General features: G+C 39.3%; 1 protein-coding gene across 1 annotated transcript in view; it reads right to left on the reverse strand.

The window, feature by feature from the left end:
- Positions 1 to 4823: 4823 nt before the first annotated feature.
- Positions 4824 to 22022, reverse strand: part of ST18 (ST18 C2H2C-type zinc finger transcription factor) — a 77691-nt gene continuing 60492 nt past the window's right edge. The window contains exons 15-18 of the mRNA XM_017853857.1: positions 20050 to 20138; positions 12277 to 12380; positions 10242 to 10385; positions 4824 to 7313 (exon numbers count right to left, since the gene is read on the reverse strand). Of these exons, the coding sequence (XP_017709346.1) occupies positions 7173 to 7313; positions 10242 to 10385; positions 12277 to 12380; positions 20050 to 20138 (478 nt within the window). The 3' untranslated portion in view covers positions 4824 to 7172. The remainder of the gene's footprint in view (positions 7314 to 10241; positions 10386 to 12276; positions 12381 to 20049; positions 20139 to 22022) is intronic.

A 22022-nucleotide genomic window follows, 5' to 3' on the forward strand; every position in this document is an offset into this window, starting at 1 on the left:
ATCAGGATGGATAAATTTTCTTATTTTCGTTTCTTCCCCTTTCCTCCATTCTTCCTTTCCTGGTTTTGTAGATTACGTACAGTTTTCCTGCTGATCTAGATGAATCTCTGGCGATGAAAAGGGTACATGGGAGAGATAAAAACATTCCCTTTTTTTTTTGTTCACAGAAATATCCAAGAAAGTTGTTGAAAACATTTACAGTTACACTTACAGCTTTTCGATTATTCAAAATTGAAGCATTTATGTACATAATTACCAAAAAAAGTGGGGCTATGGATGGAAGATACATTGGTGGGTGTATGTAGATATTACTTGGGTCTGTCAAATGCTAGCTGCCACAAAATACAACCGAAATAATCTATTGATAAAACTGAGTTTGCCTTGACAGAATCTTAATAGCATGTGAGGAAAGGGGGCTAGCAAGCATAGGGTATTTATGTGATTTGAGGGGACTGACTTAAGGAGGGCCCTTGAATGTGAGGGCATGATTAGAGTTGGGCAAGTTCACAACATAACAATTTAGGAGAAAGACACACAGCAAAGCCAAGGTTTCAAAGTGAGTCTCAAAGAGTAAACAATCACTTGACATGAATGAGTGTCCTGAGAAGGGATATTTATTCTGAGAGTACATTGAGTAGTTCTAGTTTTATCTGGTTCGGGTAAATGGATTGTTAGGAAGTTCTTGGAACAGATAATGAAGATATTTTCCATTTTTTATCCTGGGCAAGAATTTCCTGGAATAGTAAATTCATGCTAATGGAGCCAATCCCGTAGTAGAGGGTTGTCCGTGCAGACATTGACCCGTGGCCCAGGCAAGAAGCCAGCTGCGTGGGTGTGGATGTTTTTGTCCTTGGGTCTTTGATGAGACACAGAACTTGAGCATTCTCTCTCATATTTTTGAAATTCAAGTATACTAGTCTCAGGGATTAATATTTACAAAGATTTCTGATGGTTAAAAGTTTGACCCTTGAAGAGCATTATTAAAGTGTGTCTTAATACATTTTGTGTTGCTATAAAGGAATACTGGAGGCTGGAAAATTTATAAAGACAAGAGGTTATTTGGCTCACGGCTCTCCAGACTGTACATGGAGCCCCGTGCCAGCATCCACTCTGGTGACGGTCTTAGGAAGCTCCCCTTCATGGGGAAAGTTGAAGGGGGCCTGGACTGTGCAGAGGTCACATGGCGACAGAGGAAGCAGGGCAGAGTGAGGTGCCCAGCTCTCCTTAACAACCAGCTCTCTCAGTGAATGGAATGATAACTCACTCCCTCCCCACCCCCATAGGGGCATTAATCTATTCATGGGCAATTCATCTTCATGACCCAAACACCTCCCACTAGGCCCCACCTCCAACACTGGGGATTACATTTCCACATGAGGTTTCGAGAGTCAAATATCCAAACCAGAGCAGCACGACATATCCCCCAAAGTGCCCATAAATCTAACCCTGGATTTCATTGAAAACTGAACAAGGCCATCAGTTACAGAAGGCAGATGACTACATTTATGTATGAGAATATACATCTAAGTGGAAAACTCTACTAAAACTGCAGCTGTTTCTGAAGAGCAGGGAACTTCACATTCTATTTATGTTTTAAATATTCAGTAGCTGGTAAAGTTCAGGACAAACTGTCTTTTTATTTGTCGGGGGCCAATTCAAAACTGTCAAGCGTACACAAAGCAGCTAATGACAGAACAAAATATTTATAGTACTTTGCTCTAAAAACAATAAAAAAATGAGCAATTTGCATTGTTCTTATTTTTGGCTATTTATTATAACCCATATTAAGATTTTCAATCCCAATTCATCAAATACATTATTAGGATGTCACACTTTTTATGATACGCTTTTACAAGAAAAACACATCATAAAGTGTGGTGTAAATGTGAAAATGATGCTTCTTTGAACAACTTTTCCTGAAATGGGCCCTGGCATATATCTTAACTGTTTCTTGCTGAATGACTGTTCACAGAGGCCAGTAAGGTGCTGGCCAGCACAGCAAGTATGGCTAAATGCAGTCATGGTGGCCTGCAGTAGGGACAGGAACTTGCCTCTGGGTCAGAGTTGAGTTGAATTCTGACCCTGGTACTTATCTCTGGGCATCAAACAATGATTAGAGTTTACTCTCTCTAACCCTTGGTTGTCTCTTAGTATAATGCTGATCATAAGAATTCTGTTGCAGTGTGGCCATGAAGCTTACAAGAGGGAATTCAGAGATGTACTCATTACCGTGGTGTTAAGATTGAGGAATATTGGAACATGTCTGGATGCTGGCATGCATCTCAATCTTACCTCATTCTTATTTTCTGTCCTCCAGATGAAACTACATCTGACAGGTGATGAGACAGATCCTGTTGGTTAGAGCATCTACACGGTCGAGAGGTCTACACGGGGCTCACTTATTTCTAAATGTGCAAGTCAGTGAGTCCTTCTATTGTCCTCATTAGAGAAGGACTATCCACAATAGAATTATTTTTGTAAAAATAGTGACAAGGGACTTGCCTTGCTTTAATCAAACACATCTGAGGTGGAATCATGGCTGCATTGTTTCCTAGTTTTATGGTCTTGAGCAAGTTACTAACTTTGCTAAACACTAGTTTCCTCATCAGTTTAATTGTGTATGGTGATATTTGCTTGATACATTTTGTGAGATGAAGTATACAAAACATCATTGATTGTGTCTGACAGCGTGGATAGTTATTAGCCAATTAAATCTGCTTGCTTTATAATTATCTGCTGAATAATGAGAGGAAATAGCAGGGCACTTTTCCCAGACCACAATAAAATGAATGTGATGTGTGAAAAGAGATGTAGAAAACATTAGTTTTTACAAATATTAATAAAATACTTATGTACCATAACAAGTTAATTTTTGAAACTTTTCTAATGGGGCAAATCAAAAAATTATTCACCCCTTCTTTTATTCGGGTCCTTGGTTCCAGCAGAAAGGTTTTAGTCTTATGTCTGAAGGCCCCAGGACTTTTCATGGGATAGTAATGATAGTCTCTATACACTGGCCTGAAAATGATCGCAGCAACACTCCTTACCAGTTTTTATTTGTACCATACCCCACATACACAGCACTGAACACAATTTTCTTGCCCTGATGTATGAAATGTTAATGGTCTGAATTGCTGGAACAAATGATCTGCAGTGAAAATCTGATCTTGTCATTCTCTGATTTTAAATTTTTCTTTCACATGCTGACGTCTGTGGAAGTTACAACTCTTTAGCGTGCCAGTCTACAATATGACCTCCTCCTCTTCCCACTCACCTGGGCTTTGGCCTCTCATCTTCTCACTTCTCACCAATTTTTCAGTGCTTTAAATATGTGAAGCTGCTGCCTTGATGATGGCCATACTTTTGCCAATGCTGTTGTCACTGCCTGCGGCACCTGTTCTCAAACTTGCCCTGCTGAATCAGAAGCAGTATTCTTTCTGGAAATCCAGGTTTGTTAGGTAACCCTCACATGGTTTCCACAGGAGCCTGTGTGTACCCAAACCAAAATACCCATCACTTATTTCATTGTCTCCCATGAGGCTGAACTCCCACGGGAGTAAGGAAGTGGGCCCGGCATAAACGTGTTCCAAGTAAACATCTTTTTGATGAATGGATGACTCTTAGTCACCATTTCCAGTAAGACTGGTGCTCTTCTTATGACTCGTTGTTGACAGAGTTGTAGACACTACTCCTTGGTATAAAATCCTAATCAGAGGCCAGGCATGGTGGCTCATGCCTATAATCCCAGCACTTTGAGAGGCTGAGGCGGGTGGATCACCTGAGGTCTGGAGTTCAAGACCAGCCTGACCAAGGTGGTGAAATCCCGTCTCTACTAAATACAAAAAATTAGCTGGGCATGATGGTGCATGCCTGTACTCCCAGCTACTTCGGAGCCTGAGGCAGGAGATTTGCTTGAACCTGGGAGGTGGAGATTGCAACGAGCCGAGATTGTGCCATTGCACTCTAGCCTGGGCAACAAGAGTGAAACTCTATCTCAGAAAAAAAAAAAAAGTCCCAATCAGGACAAGATGCACATGCTTGGCTAAGGATAACCTAAGAGCCTGACTGAGCAGATTTGCGTTTTGTGATCCATTTTATGTGCGTCTTCAACATGTGAGTGTGGTGACTAAATGAAAGCTATACTGTGCATTAATGGTTATGTTTTGGCTCCTGGTAAATGAAGGTCTCCCAAGTACAACTCTGACTTTCCTCTTTGGACCCAGACTTCCCTTCAGTCAATTTGGCTTCATTACATGTGTTAAATAGATTTTTTTTTTTTTAAACCAGATCAAATGTAGGTGGAAACTTATTCCAGAGATGTATGAATCTGGGCAGAAACTGAAAAATTAAATTAGGATGACTATTTGACATTAGATAGAAAAAACACATAAGCAGAAGAGGTGCTATCAAGAATTTATTATCATTTTTCTTTAATTCAAGTTTCTTTAATTTTAGCTTATATGAATCTAGAGATATACTCCATATCCAAAGTAATTTTGGAATCAGGAGGGTGGGCCCTATATCTTGCCACCTATTAGATTTGAGTGAATTTGCTGCTACTCCTAGCAAAGGTCTTCCTTATGTCAAAGCATTCCCTCTTCTGGAGGTGAATGCCACATCAAAGGCAGTGACAGCTTGTCAACTGGCCAAAAGTCCTGTCCACTTTAAGGCAAGCAGGCCAGCTGTCAGAACAGAAATGTCTCCGAATGACTGGCAGGCTCAAGTGCACTCTGGAGACCTCACCAGGGCTCGTTCTGGACAGCGGATTCCATGGGAAGGGGATACTAGTCTCTAGATAGCAGCCTGAGAAAGAGCACATCAAAACTCGTTATCAGTTTTTATTTCCTACCATACACCAAATGTACAGCACTGAACACAATTTTGTTGCTTTGATGTAAGAAATATTAAGTGTTTGGAGAAACAGTATACAAACAAACTACCTCAAATAAAAAAATGCATACATCATTGCCTTTTTGTTGTTTACAAAAGACCAATTTACAGTATTGATCATTAACATAGTTGAAAAGAAAACAAATTCAGTGCACATTACAAAACACCTCAAGTACAAAGTAGGCAAATAAATACAAACATACTTCACAAAACATCCTGCTCAAACTATGCCAACACAAATAAATTAACCTGAAGTCATAGTAAATCATAGTAATAAATATGTAGGTTGGTAAGAGATTTCTTTTAAATTAAATAAAATATATAACAAACTTGTTAAAATATTTAGCAAATTAAACGTTTGTCTTTGTAATAAGTGAACTCATTTGTATGCATCCATGAAGTACTGTATAGCAAAATGTTTGTGAGTACATAACTGTAATAGAAAATTTTGTTTGGTATCCCATTTATAATAGATAGCACACATAGTAGCTCATTTTTTAAATTGATTTTTAAATAAACACCGTTTCTACCTAAAACAGACAGTTCATCTTCACTAAACTAAGATTCAAGAGTTCAAATGAACTCCAAACCAAACATAAGCCTCACTTAATGCATAACAATGACCACAATTTCATGGGAGTGGAATTATTATTGAGTATTGTTTTTCATTTGTGCAGGTAACAGTAATAACAGTGGAATATATCAAGCCTGTGAATGCCATCACGTTCCATCTAAATATCCATGAGGTTAATAAAAAATAAACACTTTTGTTTATAGCACAGAAAATTAAGCCCACACTAAGTTCGTGTGTACATTTACACAGAGGCACGTCTGCACATGAAATGTGTGTGCACACCAAAAAGGCAGTTTAGCTGGTTGTCTATACCTTTTCCTTAAAAAAAATAAATATAAAAAAACTTTTGAAAACAATGCTTAACTTCTTTACAATCCCTGAAATAGACATTGCCTTTACTATAGCAACTATGAAACTCTGACCCATTCAGAAATTCAAGATTGTGGGCTCAATTCAAAGTGTGGATGAGTGTGTGTGTGTGTGTGTCTGTGTGTGAGTATGCCTGTGTGTGTGAGTGTGTGTGTATATTTTGTAGTACTTGAAGGTCTATGGCAAGATTTCTGTCAAATTGAATGTTGTCTTGTTTCCTATGGAGGGTGAGACCCAAGTTGCCAGTGTTTGAAGTAATCACTCAGATTGGAGTAACATTTCTTCATGTGTTACTATATTTTCCATTCCTTTCCAGTCAACCCAGTAAGATAAATGCTATTTCAGGGGCTATGGTATCTACAAAATTTTTCATTTGGATGTGTTTGTATTTGCTAAGTACAAATCTACACCAATATTGTCACTTGTATATTGTACCAACATATGGCAGGAAAGCCTGGCTGGTCACACCAAGTCTTATTTTTCATCTTGGGAAACGAGTTGCCAACGATCTGATATGACTTGAAAAACAAACAGATAAATCTGCATCACTAAAAAAGCTTATGTTTCTTTAAAACATTTCAAATAAATAATTCATATTAACGAAAACCGTCCAGCCAAGTCGAATACTTTGCTGATTGCTATATTTAATTATTGCTAACAAATTCTGAGCAGGCTGTTTTCCAGCATCCTGTGCTTTTGTGAGTGCGGATTCCCCACTAGTGGGCGCCATTTGTCTTCTTATTCCTTGTGTGCAGCTCACCTTACCACAAACTCATTTATAAATACAAAAACCAGTGAAAGGTGGGGGAAGAAGTGTGCAATAAAAATCAAACTCAACTATAGTGCAGTCCTTAGACAAGGATTTCCTTCACCCTTTCCTGTTTCCTCATTAAAACCCAGCAAGAAAGATGACTTAAGAATAGCATTTCTATTTAAATCCTATTGGAAAATAAATTAATAACACACTTGTAAAAATATGGCAGACTTCAAAACGCAGTTAAAAGATAAAAAAACTCTTCAATTAGTAATAAATAAATTATAAAAATGTCACATTTATTTTACATATACTTTACAAAAAAAAGAGTACAATGAAGAAATAAAAGAAAATCATATGAAAATAAATAAGATCTAATAATTGACTGCATTGCTTTTAATCCAAGAAGTCTATCATAGTTTTTCTTTCCTTTTTATATCAGCTGGGGAAAATAAAATTAGTGCAATGTTGCAATTGTAAATGCAGTACGGCAACCTCCATGCCTTAGCAGTACACGAACCACTAACAGATCCATCTGGAGTTTGCTGCTGTTGGTAATTTCTGTTGCCCGGCAGTGCTGTGATCCTACACATGGATACCCTTCACTGCCTGTTTGATACTTTCCAGTAGAGCTTTGCATTCCGGGGAATAGTCCCGTTCCAGATTGCTGTACATGTCTGTGAGTGTATTTACATATGCTTCAAAATTCTGCTCACTGATAGGTCCCTAAATGGAGACAAAACACATTGACCCAATCACAGTGGTTCAGGCTGAGGGAAAAGAAGGACCCAGTGACATCGAAGACCTGTGATCCGGGAGTTGGGAGGGAAGGCAAGGGTGCATATGGCTGCCGGAGTTGCAGGAGATGGAGAGAGATGGAGTGTGTGCGGGATTAATCTGTTCACTCTTAATTCGGGAGACAAATGTGACTGATTTGTACAGTATTTGGGGTTGATATGGAACACATAAAGTATATGTCTGGCTGTGGACTCGGACTCCACAAAACTTTTCTACTTCTCTTGGGAGGCAGTCTCAGCCTTGACTGCACATGCCTTACACAACAGAGGCTCCTGTTTGTGGAAGGTGAATAATTGTGAGGCTGGGAAGGGTTGCTTGTACTAAATGGTGCCTTTAACAGCACTGGGCAGAAACTTAAGGAATTTAAATTTGAGCAAGTTACTCAGTAACAGTTGTGATGGAAAATTTTCCTCCTCCATCCTCAGACCCTTTGAACCTGTTTCTCTCCTGTGGCATCATTGTAATACACTTTTTACATTTCTCAGTCTTTGCAGGCAGAATATCAATTTCACAAAGTTTAAATTTATTCATCCCCTATTCTTTTTTTTTTTTTTTTTTTTTTGAGACAGAGTCTCGCACTGTAGCCCAGACTGGAGTGCAGTGGTGTGATCTCAGCTCACTGCAATCTCCGCCTCCCAGGTTCAAGCGATTCTCCTGCCTCAGCCTCCCAAGTAGCTGGGATTACAGGCGTGCACCACCACACCTGGTTAATTTTTGTATTTTTAGTAGAGATGAGATTTCACCATGTTGGCCAGGCTGGTCTCAAACACTTGACCTCAGGTGATCCACCCGCCTCGGCCTCCAAAGTGCTGAGATTACAGGCGTGAGCCACTGTACTTGGCCTCCCTGTTCTTTTTGTATGTTTTGGTCTCTCCTTTACCCAGTGTGATGCTTTAAGGAGAGCACAGGCTGGATATGTGTAAATTTCACACAAATGTGAAACGGAATGAATGTCACAAGGGGCATGTTACTCAGTCATTTCTGTTGCCACCATTTTCCCTCCTTTTTAAAAACACATGGCGTGAGACTTACTTTGCAAGGTGCTTGGAAGAAAGGACATTTAAATGTCAAAGTATAGTGCTATTGTTGCTATTTAAGGAAATAAGCTTTCTTAATTTGAAGCTATTTGGTTGTGCTCTGCTCAGCAAAGCGCTGATCTAAATTATTAGTATTGTCCAATCGTGATTCTCTGTCCCCTCCTCTTTCCTGCCTTTGCTGTGCCTTGTGTTTCTTGGAGAGTCAGGGAATGGGATGGGGACCCAGGAAGCACAGTGGATAAAGGCCACTCTGCAGGGCCCGGCCCACTTACCTTGTGTTAGCTTTGGAAACTTGATCAAATTAAGTAAACTCTCTGAGCCCTGATTTCCTCAGCTATGGAATGGGAATACCAATGCTCACTCTTTGGTGCTTTTGTAACATTTTGTGTGATCAGCCCTAAAAATCACCACTGGAGTGCTCTGTGTGGTGAGTACACAAGGCACAAGTTAACTTGTGTAGTACCTATTTTTTATGGCAGTGGTGAAGAAGAAAATACTAAGGAATGCATGTTCAAAGTATGATTTATGCTATGTTAATAAATAACATTACAATGATTTTGAATAATTATCTTAATCCTTACCATAGTGGCATCATTTATTTTGCTTTGTGTTCATTATTACATTATTGATTTTTTGGCAGGTGAGAGTCAAGAAACATATTTGGAATTGTTTAAGATAAGAACTCCATGCTAAGAACTTGGGTAAAATTGAGGGGCTTAATGTTTCAACCAAAATCAATTATATTTCTTCATCACATTGATGCTTCCGTAAGTAATTTCATATATAAAATTGGCATCTTTGGAAAACTATTCTAAAATTTAGGTTCTGAGGAAATTAAAAGCATTCAGCAATGTACTCTTTCCTCCAAATATTTGCCTGTATTTAAGAATATGTAAAAGAAGCTAATTTTCTATGAATTCCAAATACAGTCATGCAATGTATAACATCTCAGTCAATGATAGACTGAATATATGATGGTAGTCCCATAAGATAACAATAGCATATTTTTATGGTTTAGATATGTTTTTCCATGTTTAGATACACAAATACTAGTAATTGCCTAAAATGTTCAGTACACTAACATGCTGCTCCGGTGGGTAACCTCAGAGCAGTAGACTGTACCATATAGCCTGGGTGTGCAGTAAGTAAAGTAGGGTCTGTCATCTGGGTTTGCAGAAGTTCACTGTATGATGTTCACACAGTGCCAAAATTGCCTAAGGGACACATTTCTTAGAACATGTGCCCATTATTAAGTGTTGGAGGACTATAGTTGCATACCTGAAAGACATGCTTCGATTTTGAAAACGAGGATTCCTTGCTCATTTTTTGTTGTTGTTGTTTGTTTTTATTTTATATGAGGAGAACTGAAGTAGGTTCTTCATACTTCCATATGAAGAAAGCACCTAGTCCATTGGGAATTGAACATTTTTGATTACAGTTCTTGAGTTGGGTGGATAATGCAAATAGTGGTCTCAGATTTTATAAGATATGGAATCTTCTACTTGGAAATACATGTTCACTGAGGGAGTTTTGCCCATTCAACTTTCGCATGACGTTATGAACCGAGCTTTAAAAAAACCTTTGGTTTTAAATAACTTTGGCTTCTAAAAAATTCTTGGCCTTAATATAATTTAAATAAATGTATCTACCATGTTCCCAGAGAGGGAGATTACTCCAAGCCAGACTGTGATGAAGTGTGGTCACTCTGCGACTGCTCACAGGTCTCCTCAAAGCTCAGTCGTGGCAACCCTGTCAGTAAATGCATGATGACACTGCAAATGCTTGTAATGGAACAGCAAAGTTCTGGCCTTGAACTTACCATCTGTGGAAGCTGGATGTCAGCAAGGCTTGAAATGAGAGCTTGGCTCAGACCCGCCAGCTCTTTTAGCAGACTTTCATTGTTCTGTTCTATGAGTTTGTTCTCCTCCTCTATCGTCTTTAAGTTGCTCTCCATGGACGTGATCTACAACAGAAATAACTTAGGAATGTGAGTAGTGGAGTTTGGAAGGAGCACAAAAGGTTTCTCCCTGAAAGAAAACGCACCAAGTGAATCTGAACACTAAGAGATGCATGCATGCAACTTCTCAGCGTGAAGCTGCAGGCCCATTGGATTGTTTGAAGTGCTGGAATCAAATCCCCAAATTTTCATTTTTAGCCCAGACTTCCTCAGGAATTGTGAAACTTCTCCATGTGGCTATATGATGGATATCTCAAACTCAACATGCTTAAAGCAAACTTTGCTATTTTCCCCAAACCTGCTCCATCCGCTGTCTCCCTTTTCCAGCCAGCAGCAACTCAACTTAAGTACAGATCCCCCATGACTCTTTCTTTCATACCTCTCCTCCACTGGCGCCTCCTTCAAAATATCCAGGATGGGACCACTGTCCCCTCTACACTGCTGCCCCCTGGGCCCAGTCACCAGTGTGACTATGCTGCCTTATCGTGCGTGGCCCTGTGTCTGCCATTACCCCATCTAATCTCTTCTCAGCCTTTCCTCAACACAGCCACCAAGATGAGCCTCTTAAAATGCAAGTCAGCATGTCAATCAGAGAGGATGATGTTACTCGCTGGGTCAAAACTGTGCTACAGTTCTGCATACATTCAGAATAAAAACCAAGGTCTTTAAAATGGCCTAAGATGCCCCATGTGAGCTGCACTGTTGCATCTGAGACTGTTCTCCTGTGACCTGCCCCACCCAGCTCACTCACCTGCGACCACATTTCTCTTTGCTGTTTCTCAAATCCCCAGACCTTCTCATGATGAGCGCTTTTGCGCTTGCGGGGTTTCTTCTGTCTGAAACACTCTTTCTCCATACCTGTTTGGCCAACTCCCTCACTCCTCAAATCTTTGCGGATGCCTTTCTTCTCCTTGGCAGCTGGTGGTCCTATTAACTATTGAAATACAGCCACTCACCCAGCCCCCTGCCATTCTAGCATACAACATAATTGATCATTTATGACTTTTTTGTTTATTGTCGCTTCCTCCTTCTAGATGATAAGTCTCAGGAGGGCAGAGGCCTTTGTGCTCTTTGCTAATGGTTTTCTAGAGGAATTCCCATGATTTCTAGACAAAAGTATCAATCTGTGGACCAGATGGCCATTAATTGATGATGGCAACAATGGTCACTCTGGGTAAGGAAACCAAAATTTCAGATGGATTAAAACCCTTTGTCTTAAGCTGTTGTGTGAGGACTTCCAAGAGATCCGGTAATCACGGTGGTATAAAAATCCCCTGCAGGGAAAGGGAGAAAGATACTCAGTCCTATTCTCTGTCTCATTCTTTTGCTGCTAACTTGTTGCAAGAGAGTTATGATTCGTGTTTTAAAAATCTTGGACTGAACTGTTAATTTCCAGGGGATGAGGCAGACATCACAAAGAAGAATGCAGAATTGAGAAATTACTTGGGCTTTTAGGTAAAGAATTTGCTCAAGAAAATGTTCAGTAAGATCTGTTTCTAATAAATACTTACACATTCAGAGGTGTTCCAAAACATTAAATGAAAAGTTGCTATAGTTTACTTGAATTTTGAATGAAACCAAGGATTCTTACCTTTTCATCACATTTTTTTTCTAATGCACTATGTGCTCCACCAGACTGTTTGATTATAGGATAATCTGCCTTGTTTGCTTATGAAACCTTTGATGCCACCAGGGCAAAAACAGGAGACAGCTTGCCCACAGCTACTGAATAAATGGTAACCTGGGGTGATCCAGCTATTCAGAATTTTACCATAATTATGGAGTCTAGAAACACTCAGCATATTGACTCTAAGATATATTTTCACACAAGCTTTAAAAAGTTCAATGTTTTGTTTCCACCAAAGATTAAGGATCATGAATTACTTTTTTTTTTTACCTGGGTCTGAAGTTTCATCATATCTGCTTCAATTTTAAGGTTGGATTCATTCAGTTCCTTTATTTCTTCATCCAAATGCCTAATTTCTTCATCACTCTCTATTCCTGTAAAGAGTAAGACTACCTTAGTTCAAACTGAAAACTGTTAACAATTGAGTCATATGTTTAATATGTGATTTGCTACTTGAAAATGAGACTTCCATTTGAAGTGTTTTTACCAAAACAATGCATATCCAGGATTCTGAAAAAGTGGATAAGAGAAATTGCACATTTAATTTCTCGGTAAGAAAGAAAAGAGAGAGTAGAAAAGTGCCACCGTTGCATGTAGCTCAGTTATGTCCCAGGGGTGCTACCAGGCGTGTTTGTATAGGTGTCTTCAATTACATCTCACCGCACCCTACAGCGAGACTCACTCCGTTATATCCTCCTCACATATAAAGACACCAAGCCAAGAGAGGTTAATTAAGTGAGGCCTCAGGAATCACTGACAGAAGTTAAATAACCTGCCCAAGTTCAAATTAAGAGGCAGAGCTGGGATTAAACCTCAAAGCCCTTGCATTCCCTTATTCAAAATGCTGCAAGGACAGTTTTATGACGAGTAATTAAATATCTGTTTAGTTGAGTTAGACCTTAGGAACCATGACTGGAGGCAGAGCTCCGGGGCTGCTGGCAGGTGAATTAGAGTCCAGAGACACATTGGCAGAGTCTTCCACATGGACATGGATGAGAAAAATGTAATTTAGGGGGAAGGACATCAGCTTGGGAGTTTGAATCCTGTTCTTGAACATGGGCAACTTACTTATCTTCTTTGTGCTTCAGTTTCTTCTTCTGTAAAATAGGCATGATATCTATACTGTGAGAATGAATGCAATAAAATGTAGAGCGCTAAACATGCCACAGGCTCTCAATGAATGGTGGTTATTTCCCATGATTACTTTGTAGAAGGAGTATGACTACATTTGACAGGTTTCAAGGACCCAGGGAAGGTAGTTAATATTAAGGATGCGAGAGCAGGATTGGAGGTAATTTTATCTCCTAGAAGAATGAGTCTGAACCAGAGTGACAATGAAGAGGGACATGTGAACTTCCACAGTGAGACTTCATAGGAGCAATTTCATGAGAGCAGGATAAAGGGTACTTGGCCTGACAATTGGTTTGAAAGAGATCTGGGCTCTTATACTTTGCTAGGGTGACTACTTTGGGAAATAATCCATTACCTCCTGAAGGTGGATGCTCACATTCTCTATGATCCTCCAATTTCTTCCTTAGGTACACACCCAAAACAAATGGTTGTACACAGGAAGCATGCATAAGGTGAACGCAGCAGTATTGCTCGCCAAAAGCAAAACTTGAAAGGAAGCCACACGCCCACCAAAAACAACATGGGTGACTCTTAGTAATTTAGTGGGAAGAGAAAAAAAGTAAGCCAAAAGTTACATCACATACAGCATGATAAAACAGATGGCTATTCTGTGGGTACTTACTCTTTATTAAAAGTAACTACTTGATAAAGTGAGCCATGCATGGACCAATGAAGAGAGTGTATCATAAGATTGATATAACTCTGGGCTCTAAGATTTAATGAAAAAAGGAAAACAAAGCAACATATAAGACTTAGGTATCTTAGTAGCTAGACCGGTCTGAATATGAGTCAACAGTATGACATGGCTACTAAGAAAACAACCAACAGTTACCCAGGACCATACTCATGGAACTAGTATGAGTATCTGGGACTCAGGATTCATTCTGCACTGTCCGTCTGTGTCTGGAGAATTGCACTGCATCTTGGAGCACCGTATTTTACCGGTTGGTGCACTGGTACAGGAATCTCCTCTCAGACAATTGACAGGTAAGAGCTGGGGAATAAAGGACTGAAATATCTGGATCCTCAATGAAACAGGTATTTGGAGTGCTATCAGCACTTGAAATTTTTCTGATTTGAGCAATTGAAAACTTCTATTGCTATAAATTTCTTTGACATATTGTTTTCTTTTCTGTCTTTTACAGTAAAATTCCACCTCAAAGAATGCTATTTTCTTACATAATATCTGGTGAGGCAGACAAAAACCAAGGAGATGCTTGTAAAACATGAAGTGCTCTGAAGGAAGCACAGAGGGTGCTGGGGAGCCTTTCACTGGAGAAGATGCACTCCTTTCAAGACTTTCAAGATCAGAAGGAGGCAGGCCTGTGAAAAACCAGCCAGGAGTTGAGCATCCAAGAGGAGGGAGGAAGTCCAGAGCCCAAACTGGGAAGGGAGTGGGTGCCCCATGGACAGCAAGACAGTGAATGGTGGGAGCAGGCCATGGGGACATCCTGGGAGCTTAGGTTTATTGCAAGTGCAACAGGAGCCAGGGAAGAGTTTTAGGTAGGGGATCTGGGATGATCGAGTTGACTTTTCACAAACGTAATTGGAGTTTTGAGTAGAGGATAGATTGGAGAAGAGACAGAGCAGAAGCCTGAAGACCCATGGGGAGATGATTGCTGGAGTCCTGGCTGGGTATAGGGAAGTGAGGCCAAGAGCATGAGACAGACTCAAGACCTAATCTATAGGCAGAATTTGCAGGACTTGTGAGGGCTGGAGGTAGGGGGCGAGAGAAGAGAGGAATCGACCCCGACTGCTTGTTTCTGCCAGAGCAGGTGGGCAACTGTAGAGCTGTCTCTATGATAAGGCAGACTGGGGGGCTGAAACTTGCAGTAGGATAAATAAAAGTTCAATTTTGGCTAAGTTATGAGTGCTTGTGAGAAGACTGTTTTAAGTGACAGCCGGGATTCTTGGTTCTGGGATTACGTTACGATTATGTTTCCCTGAGGGCCAATGTTCCTGAAGACACCCCAGACTCCTAATCAAGATGGGGCCATTTGGAAGATGCCTGGAGCTTGTGAGGGAAGATCATAAGATGAGATCTCAAAAAAGAAACAGTGTCATGGGATCTAATATGTAACAGGCTCCCCATACATGCTCATAGAATTAATCAATGAAGGAATTAATGTTTTTATTATAATTTCTGGGATCTGGAGAGCTATTTTAGCCACAGGATAAATGCAACCAATTTCTTTGTAATGTTTCCTGTTAACATATCACTTTATCTGTTTCCACTGAGTCACTTATCTGTCAAACTTCTCTCCATGCACACAGTCTTTAAAAACCTTTGGATTTTACTCTGCACTTCTGAATATTAACTCATATGATCCTCATTTAAAAACCATGAGATAGAAACATTTATTACCTCAAAGTGTGGATGGGAAACCAAGGTACAAAGTAAGTGGTACAGCGGGGATTCAAACATAAGCTCTCCGGTTCCAAAATATGTTCTTTTAACCATGAAAATGCTATCTTTATTCATAGATGTTTCGTCTGTTTTGGAAGTATCAGTAAAATGTGTGCCCTGATGTTTACAGACATACTTCTAGTAGGGTGTTGGACTAGCTAGGTATGGCTGATGATCAAGGAAACCATATAAACTATCCACTAAATTATTATTATTATTATTATTATTATTATTATTATTATTATTTTTGAGACAGAGTCTCACTCTGTCACCAGGCTGGAGTGCAGTAGCATGATCTTGGCTCACTGCAACCTCTGCCTCCCAGGTTCAAGCAATTCTCCTGCCTCAGCCTACTGAGTAGCTGGAACTACAGGCGTGCGCCACCATGCCCAGCTAATATTTTTATTTTTAGTAAAGACAGAGTTTCACCATGTTGGCTAGGATGGTCTCCATCTCTTGACCTTGTGATTCACCCACCTTGCCTCCCAAAGTGCTGGGATTACAGGCGTAAGTCACTGCGCCTAGCCTCCGCTAAATATTTTGCTTAACTCTTCAGCGACTTTGATTCTTTATATAATTCATCTATGTAAAAGCAAGAGATTATGCTTTCTTTTATTTAGTAATTCTAATGTTTAGTTGGTACTAATCTGTGCCTAATTTGCATATTTGGGGATTATGTCATGTATTATATTTTCTTTATATTCTGTATAATTATGCAAGTTATGTATATACCTGTATAGAGCAGGTATTCTCAACTTATAAGAGGCTTTAAGTCCTATAGTTATGTTTTTTTCATATTATACAAATGAAGCAATTCTACCATATTTCAAACAAATTCTATTATATTTCTTGAGTGAACTTTTATTTATTTATTATTATTTTTTGAGATGGAGTCTCACTCTGTTGCCCAAGCTGGAATGCAGTGGTTCGATCTCGGCTCACTGCAACCTCTGCCCTCTGAGTTCAAGCTATTCTCCCACCTCATCCTCCTGAGTACCTGGGATTACAGGCACCTGCCACAGCACCCGGCTAATGGTTTTTTGTTTGTTTGTTTTCTTTTCTTTTCTTTTTTTTTTTTTTTTTTTTTTTTTTTTTTTTTTTTTTTTTGTATTTTAGTAGAGACGGGGTTTTACCATGTTGTCCAGTCTGGTCTTGAACTCCTGACCTCGTGATCCACGCCTCCCAAAGTTCTGGGATTACAGGTGTGAGCCACTGCGCCCAGCTGAACTTTTATTTTTAAATTGGGTTTACACAACAAAATTGTTAGGGGAAAATGAATTAATGTAAATTAGGCTATTTAGTTACTAAAAGAGTGAGGAGAGTTAACATCCAGAAAGAAATGATATATAACAATGCTTAGGACACACTATTTTGTAACATGAGAAGAGCTAGAAGGAGCTCCTAAATGCAAGACCATATACATAGACCAATTATCATAACTTCTGCTTGTTTCTACAAAGCACAGAAGGACTGGCATTCTCTCTTATACAGACGGCCTAATTTTATTATCAAGGACTAGTAAAGGTCTTTAAAAATTAACATGGCAATTTAATTACGGCAAGGATGGAGAACTAAGGATCAATTATTCTAAAATTAATGTACACATTTTTTGACATAGACTCTCCATGTTTAAACTGACTTGTGCATAATATTCCCCTAAAATATTATCTAATTCAACTAATTGCATGAATGATTTGTACCTAGTTTAAATTAATATAGTATGCTAAAGTTAAAGCCATATGCACTTTATATTTCATTGCAATTTGATTTGATATTTTTAATGTCTGAAGGTGTGTTCATTTACATCTACTTTGAAGATCATCCAGAGAACAGTCATTGCGGCCTCACTTTAAGGTAAGGGATCATGAGGCACAGCATTGTTAGAGAAGGCCCCCAAATCACTTTAGGTCCTTCTCGACCTTCAACGAACCATGGACCTGAATTCAGGTGGACTTTTTCTCATGCAAAGTCATGGTAAGTTCTTAAGCTTTACAGAGCATCAGCCTCTACTTTCTCGGATTGTAAAACGTGTACTTTTCCAGTTAGTTACCTGTCCACATAGAATGACTGCACCCTGACACTTGTCAATGGGTTCAATCCAGCTCGCTGCTGCTCTATATTTTTTGAAAGCTCAGTTGAAGATGCTAGAGTATAGGGACCCTTTGAAGTGTATGTGCTCAGCCCTGCTGCTCCTGGGTCTCTGTGCAAGTCTGTTGTGGGTTCCGACAGACCACCTGCTGCTGGCCCCCTGCAAAGCTCCATCACAATTTGATGTAATGACGCCAGAGGACTGTTTTGTTTTTATCTTTGTTAGGAGTGGCCTTGTAATTTATATTCTGTTTAGAGTATGGATGGTATTGGTGTTCTCCTAATGAGAACTCATAGGAAATATTTTCTTCATGCACGGGGTTCCAGAAGGAGTTTTGCTCTGAATTTACTTACTACCACATGATCCACATGGCGATTATAGCTTTCTTCTGTTGTTGACTTCTAAAAGGCAAGGTCAAATTTGCGATCCTTATTTACCCAGCAAGAAACGACTCTTCACACATGTCTTAGTGTCCTCAGGCTTGCTCCGTCTTGCATTCTTATCTTCAACTTTCCTTTGTCTCATTTTTGAATTAATTTTTTTTTGTTTTGTTTTGAGACAGAGTCTCACTCTGTTGCCCAGGCTGGAGTGCAGTGGTGCTTTCTTGGCTCACTGCAACCTCTGCCTCCAGGGTTCAAGCAATTTCCTGCCTCAGCCTCCCGAGTAGCTGTGACTACAGGTGCATGCCGCCACAACCGGATAATTTTTTTGTATTTTTAGTAGAGATAGGGTTTCCCCATGTTGGCTAGTATGGTCTTGATCTCCTGACTTTGTGATCTGCCCATCTCGGCCTCCCAAAGTGCTGGGATTATAGGCGTGAGCCACTGCACCTGGCCTAATTAAATTTTTAACCAGCATTTAAAAAAAAGTTCATGTAGCTTTGCAGTCCTTATCCTTTAAATACTATTTGAAATGGGACGATAAATAAATACACATTAAATTGTCCCAATTTCACTGCATATGTACTTAGAGGTATTTAGGGAATGGGGAGTATTTCCAAGGAGGAGTCAGAACATCTAGGGAAAAGCTCTTTTACTGAGCATGTGAATGTTGGAAAGACGGGAGGAGGCAGGCCTGTCCCTGGCAGCCGGGGCTTTATTCCTCCTCTGCGTGTACACTCCCCTCCTTCGGCGCTTAGCGGTGAGGACCCATGGAGGGAGAGCACCCCCGCCAAGGACCGCTTTAAATAAAGCAGATGAAGCCCTCGGAGGGAAACAGTAGGAAGCTCGAGTGCTTTCCCTCCCTTAGATACCGCATATCTTCTTTTTAAAAATCACACACACAAGTTAAAAAGATTGAGCATTGCTTTCAGGGAAAGTAACAACAGTGAAAGTCCCCAGCTCAATTCTAGTCATGTGCCAAAGATGCCATCAAATGAAGTCTCCAGAGCAAAATAATTGCTCTGCCATTGTTTCTCAAATGCTTTGGAATGATCTTTGATGGAAAACAACACAGGCCCCAGATAATGCTGATTAGAAATCTCAAGAAATGCATTCAAGAATCAAAGGAAAATTGGAGGATCCAAACAGAGAACTCAGGAGCTGTATCTCTGAACTTGGAAAGCGGATTGACACTGAGGAAATATCTAGGGAAATGTAGACTTAGGTAAAGATCTGGATGCTAAATCCAAACCTTCCAGAATCTCTATAAAAATATCATGTTGAGCACAGAAGAACACAATTGAAGGATTCAAATACAGATGCCAGAAATTGCTTCCTGAATTTTTATAGTGGATTTATACCAGAAAAATGTGCGCATACACACACACACGTACACACAAACACACACGAGAGAGAGAACATACACGTGAGAGAGACTGAAGGACACAGCTTCCACTAGTGTATCTTTGTTGCTGTTGTTTTGTTTAGAGATAGGTTCTCTTGCTGTTGCCCAGGCTGGAGTACAGTGGCACTATCATATCTTACTACATCAGCCTCGATCCTGGGCTCCTGGTCTCTACAATCCTCCCATCTCAGCTTCCAGAGTAACTGTGACTACAGGTGTGCAGCACCACACTGGGCTTTTTTTTTTTTTTTAAGAGATGCGATCTGGCTGTGTTGCCCAGGCTGGTCACAAACTCCTGACCTCAAGCGATCCTCTATACTTGGCCTCCCAAAGTGCTGGGATTACGGGCATAAACCGGCATGCCCTGCCAACCACCAGTGTATCTTAATCCATCATACCCCACAGCCTGACTTTCTCTGTTGGAGATCACTCCCTATTTAAAAATAAGGAAGACACCAAAAAATTGTTTTTTAAACAAGGTTATAATTTTAGTTCAAATCTGAGGAAACCTTTCTTCTTGTACATTAAAATTACGCTTCCCATCTAGTGAATACTTTGACACACGAAACCCTTTAGGGAGCCAGGGTCTACACCCTGGAGGAGGTGGTGACAGCCAGCCCTGTGCTCTTACCCCCAGTTGCTTTGAGCTTGATGGTCATGAGTTCTTCAGAAACCTTGCCCTTTTTGATAGCTTGTGCATTGAGAGGACATCCAGACAAGCTGTGAAAATAGAAATTGTACTAATGTATGAGATGTATATTATTTCTTATAAGCATTAAGATGTTTTATTCACAACCTACTATTTCTGTTTTTGCTGCCGATTAATTACATTATAACCCATAGTCTCTTTGTAGAGAGTAATGAATACACACCCATTAAAGCAAAGGCAAAGTGCCCTCAAATAATGTAAAATGTTTTGCTTTCTTTCCTTAAATCAAGGTACAAATAGTTACTGCTGACACACAATTATTATTTAATTTATTTTGTTAAATTGCTATTCATCTGCATTTAAGTAAGTTCTTTTGTTTAGTAGTGGTTACTTTATTTTCTGTAAATGTGAAATTGTACATGCATATTATGAATAAGAATTGTTCCCAATTAGTCAAAATTCCATGAGTAATAAAGCAGAATCTAGTTCTTCCTGCCTTTATGTAAAGTGTTCCTTGATCTTTATAGAATTACCCAAATTAATCCAAGCCAAAATAAAGCCCTATCCCACGCCCCCATGGCAAATTCAGTTTGGTTATGGGAAAGTTTTTAATTTTTTTCTTTAACTTTTACAACATTTTCATTAAAAAAAAAAAAAATCTCTACCCTGGAAGGAGAATAAGAGGAGCCGCCACAAGTGTATTCAGAGGCAATCACTGCAGAGGCAGTCTATTACACTGCAGTGGTGTTTCCAACCCTTTCCATTTAGCAGTGGCACTCTTCAGCAGGGTTTCTTTCCCTTAATGTCATCTGTTTCATTTAAATTGCACCAGCATGATAAATGACAACATTGAAGAAAACTTGTTTTTCATCATTTATGATCAGATAATTTTGTTGTTCTATTCAGCCATTAATTCTTTTGCAATCTTGCTGTGTTTTCGTAGAAACAATTTTTAGATCAAAATAGTGATGCTCATAATCAGTCATTTAAAGTCTTTTTTTCTGCAGAAAGTTAGTTACAACTCATCTATAAACCAATCATTTCACCCTGAAGCTTGGGACATTTGGCAGAGTGAAAGAAAATATTTCTGAAGCAAAGCCCTTAAAAAATGTGTGCTTAATTACTGTATTTTTTCAAGAATACTAATTATTCTACACTGAGTCTATGAAATATGAAAAATAATAGGCATGTGCTGTTACATATATAGAAAAGGGTATGCAGTTTGCCTAATTTGATAAGCTATACATCTTTCTACACAGAAAAAGAAAATAATGAAAAGCACAAACTCAACTTGGAAACTGTGTCTTCTATTTTCAGAAGCTTCTCACTGTCAATTGTGGCCTATAAAAGTTTCATTATCTGTTTTACGGGGAGTTTGCACGTCTGTCTTGTTTTATGTCACATATTGTATTCTGAGAAAATAATCATGAATATTTATTTGGCAAACTAGATATTCAAAGGTGACCTTTAGTAAGTCCATTTGTAACATAATGGATATTAATATCGCATTAGAACTTCTCTGATCCTCACCCTTAAAGGATTTACTCTGTTCAGACAACATGCCGGAAAACTTTCAGGGTGACACAGTGTTGTGGAAAAGTTAATGAAGCGTCCATCAATAATTACATGACTTAGAAGCAAAGAATATATAGTTATGAAAGAGAGGCTTTGCTTCCAAAATGCCACTTGATTTTGTATCTTCCAATGTAGAGTTTTCATATCTTCCAGAATGTAAAATGAATCTTAAATTAAAAAAAAAAAAATGGGCAGGAAAAGCATTTTAGAAGTTCTTTTTCCTTTTGAAGGCAGATGTTAAGAGGCTGAGGTATTTGGCTCCATATTGGAACGGCAGAAAAAAAAATGTGCCTTCTATGGTTTTGACCAAAATTACCATTCTATTATGACATAGTGAGGGATTTTTTTTTTTTTTTTTTTTTTTTTTTTTTTTTTTTTTT

Source organism: Rhinopithecus bieti, unplaced genomic scaffold (assembly GCF_001698545.2).
Source record: "Rhinopithecus bieti isolate Rb0 unplaced genomic scaffold, ASM169854v2 scaffold_37463, whole genome shotgun sequence".
Classification (NCBI taxonomy): Eukaryota; Metazoa; Chordata; class Mammalia; order Primates; family Cercopithecidae; genus Rhinopithecus; species Rhinopithecus bieti.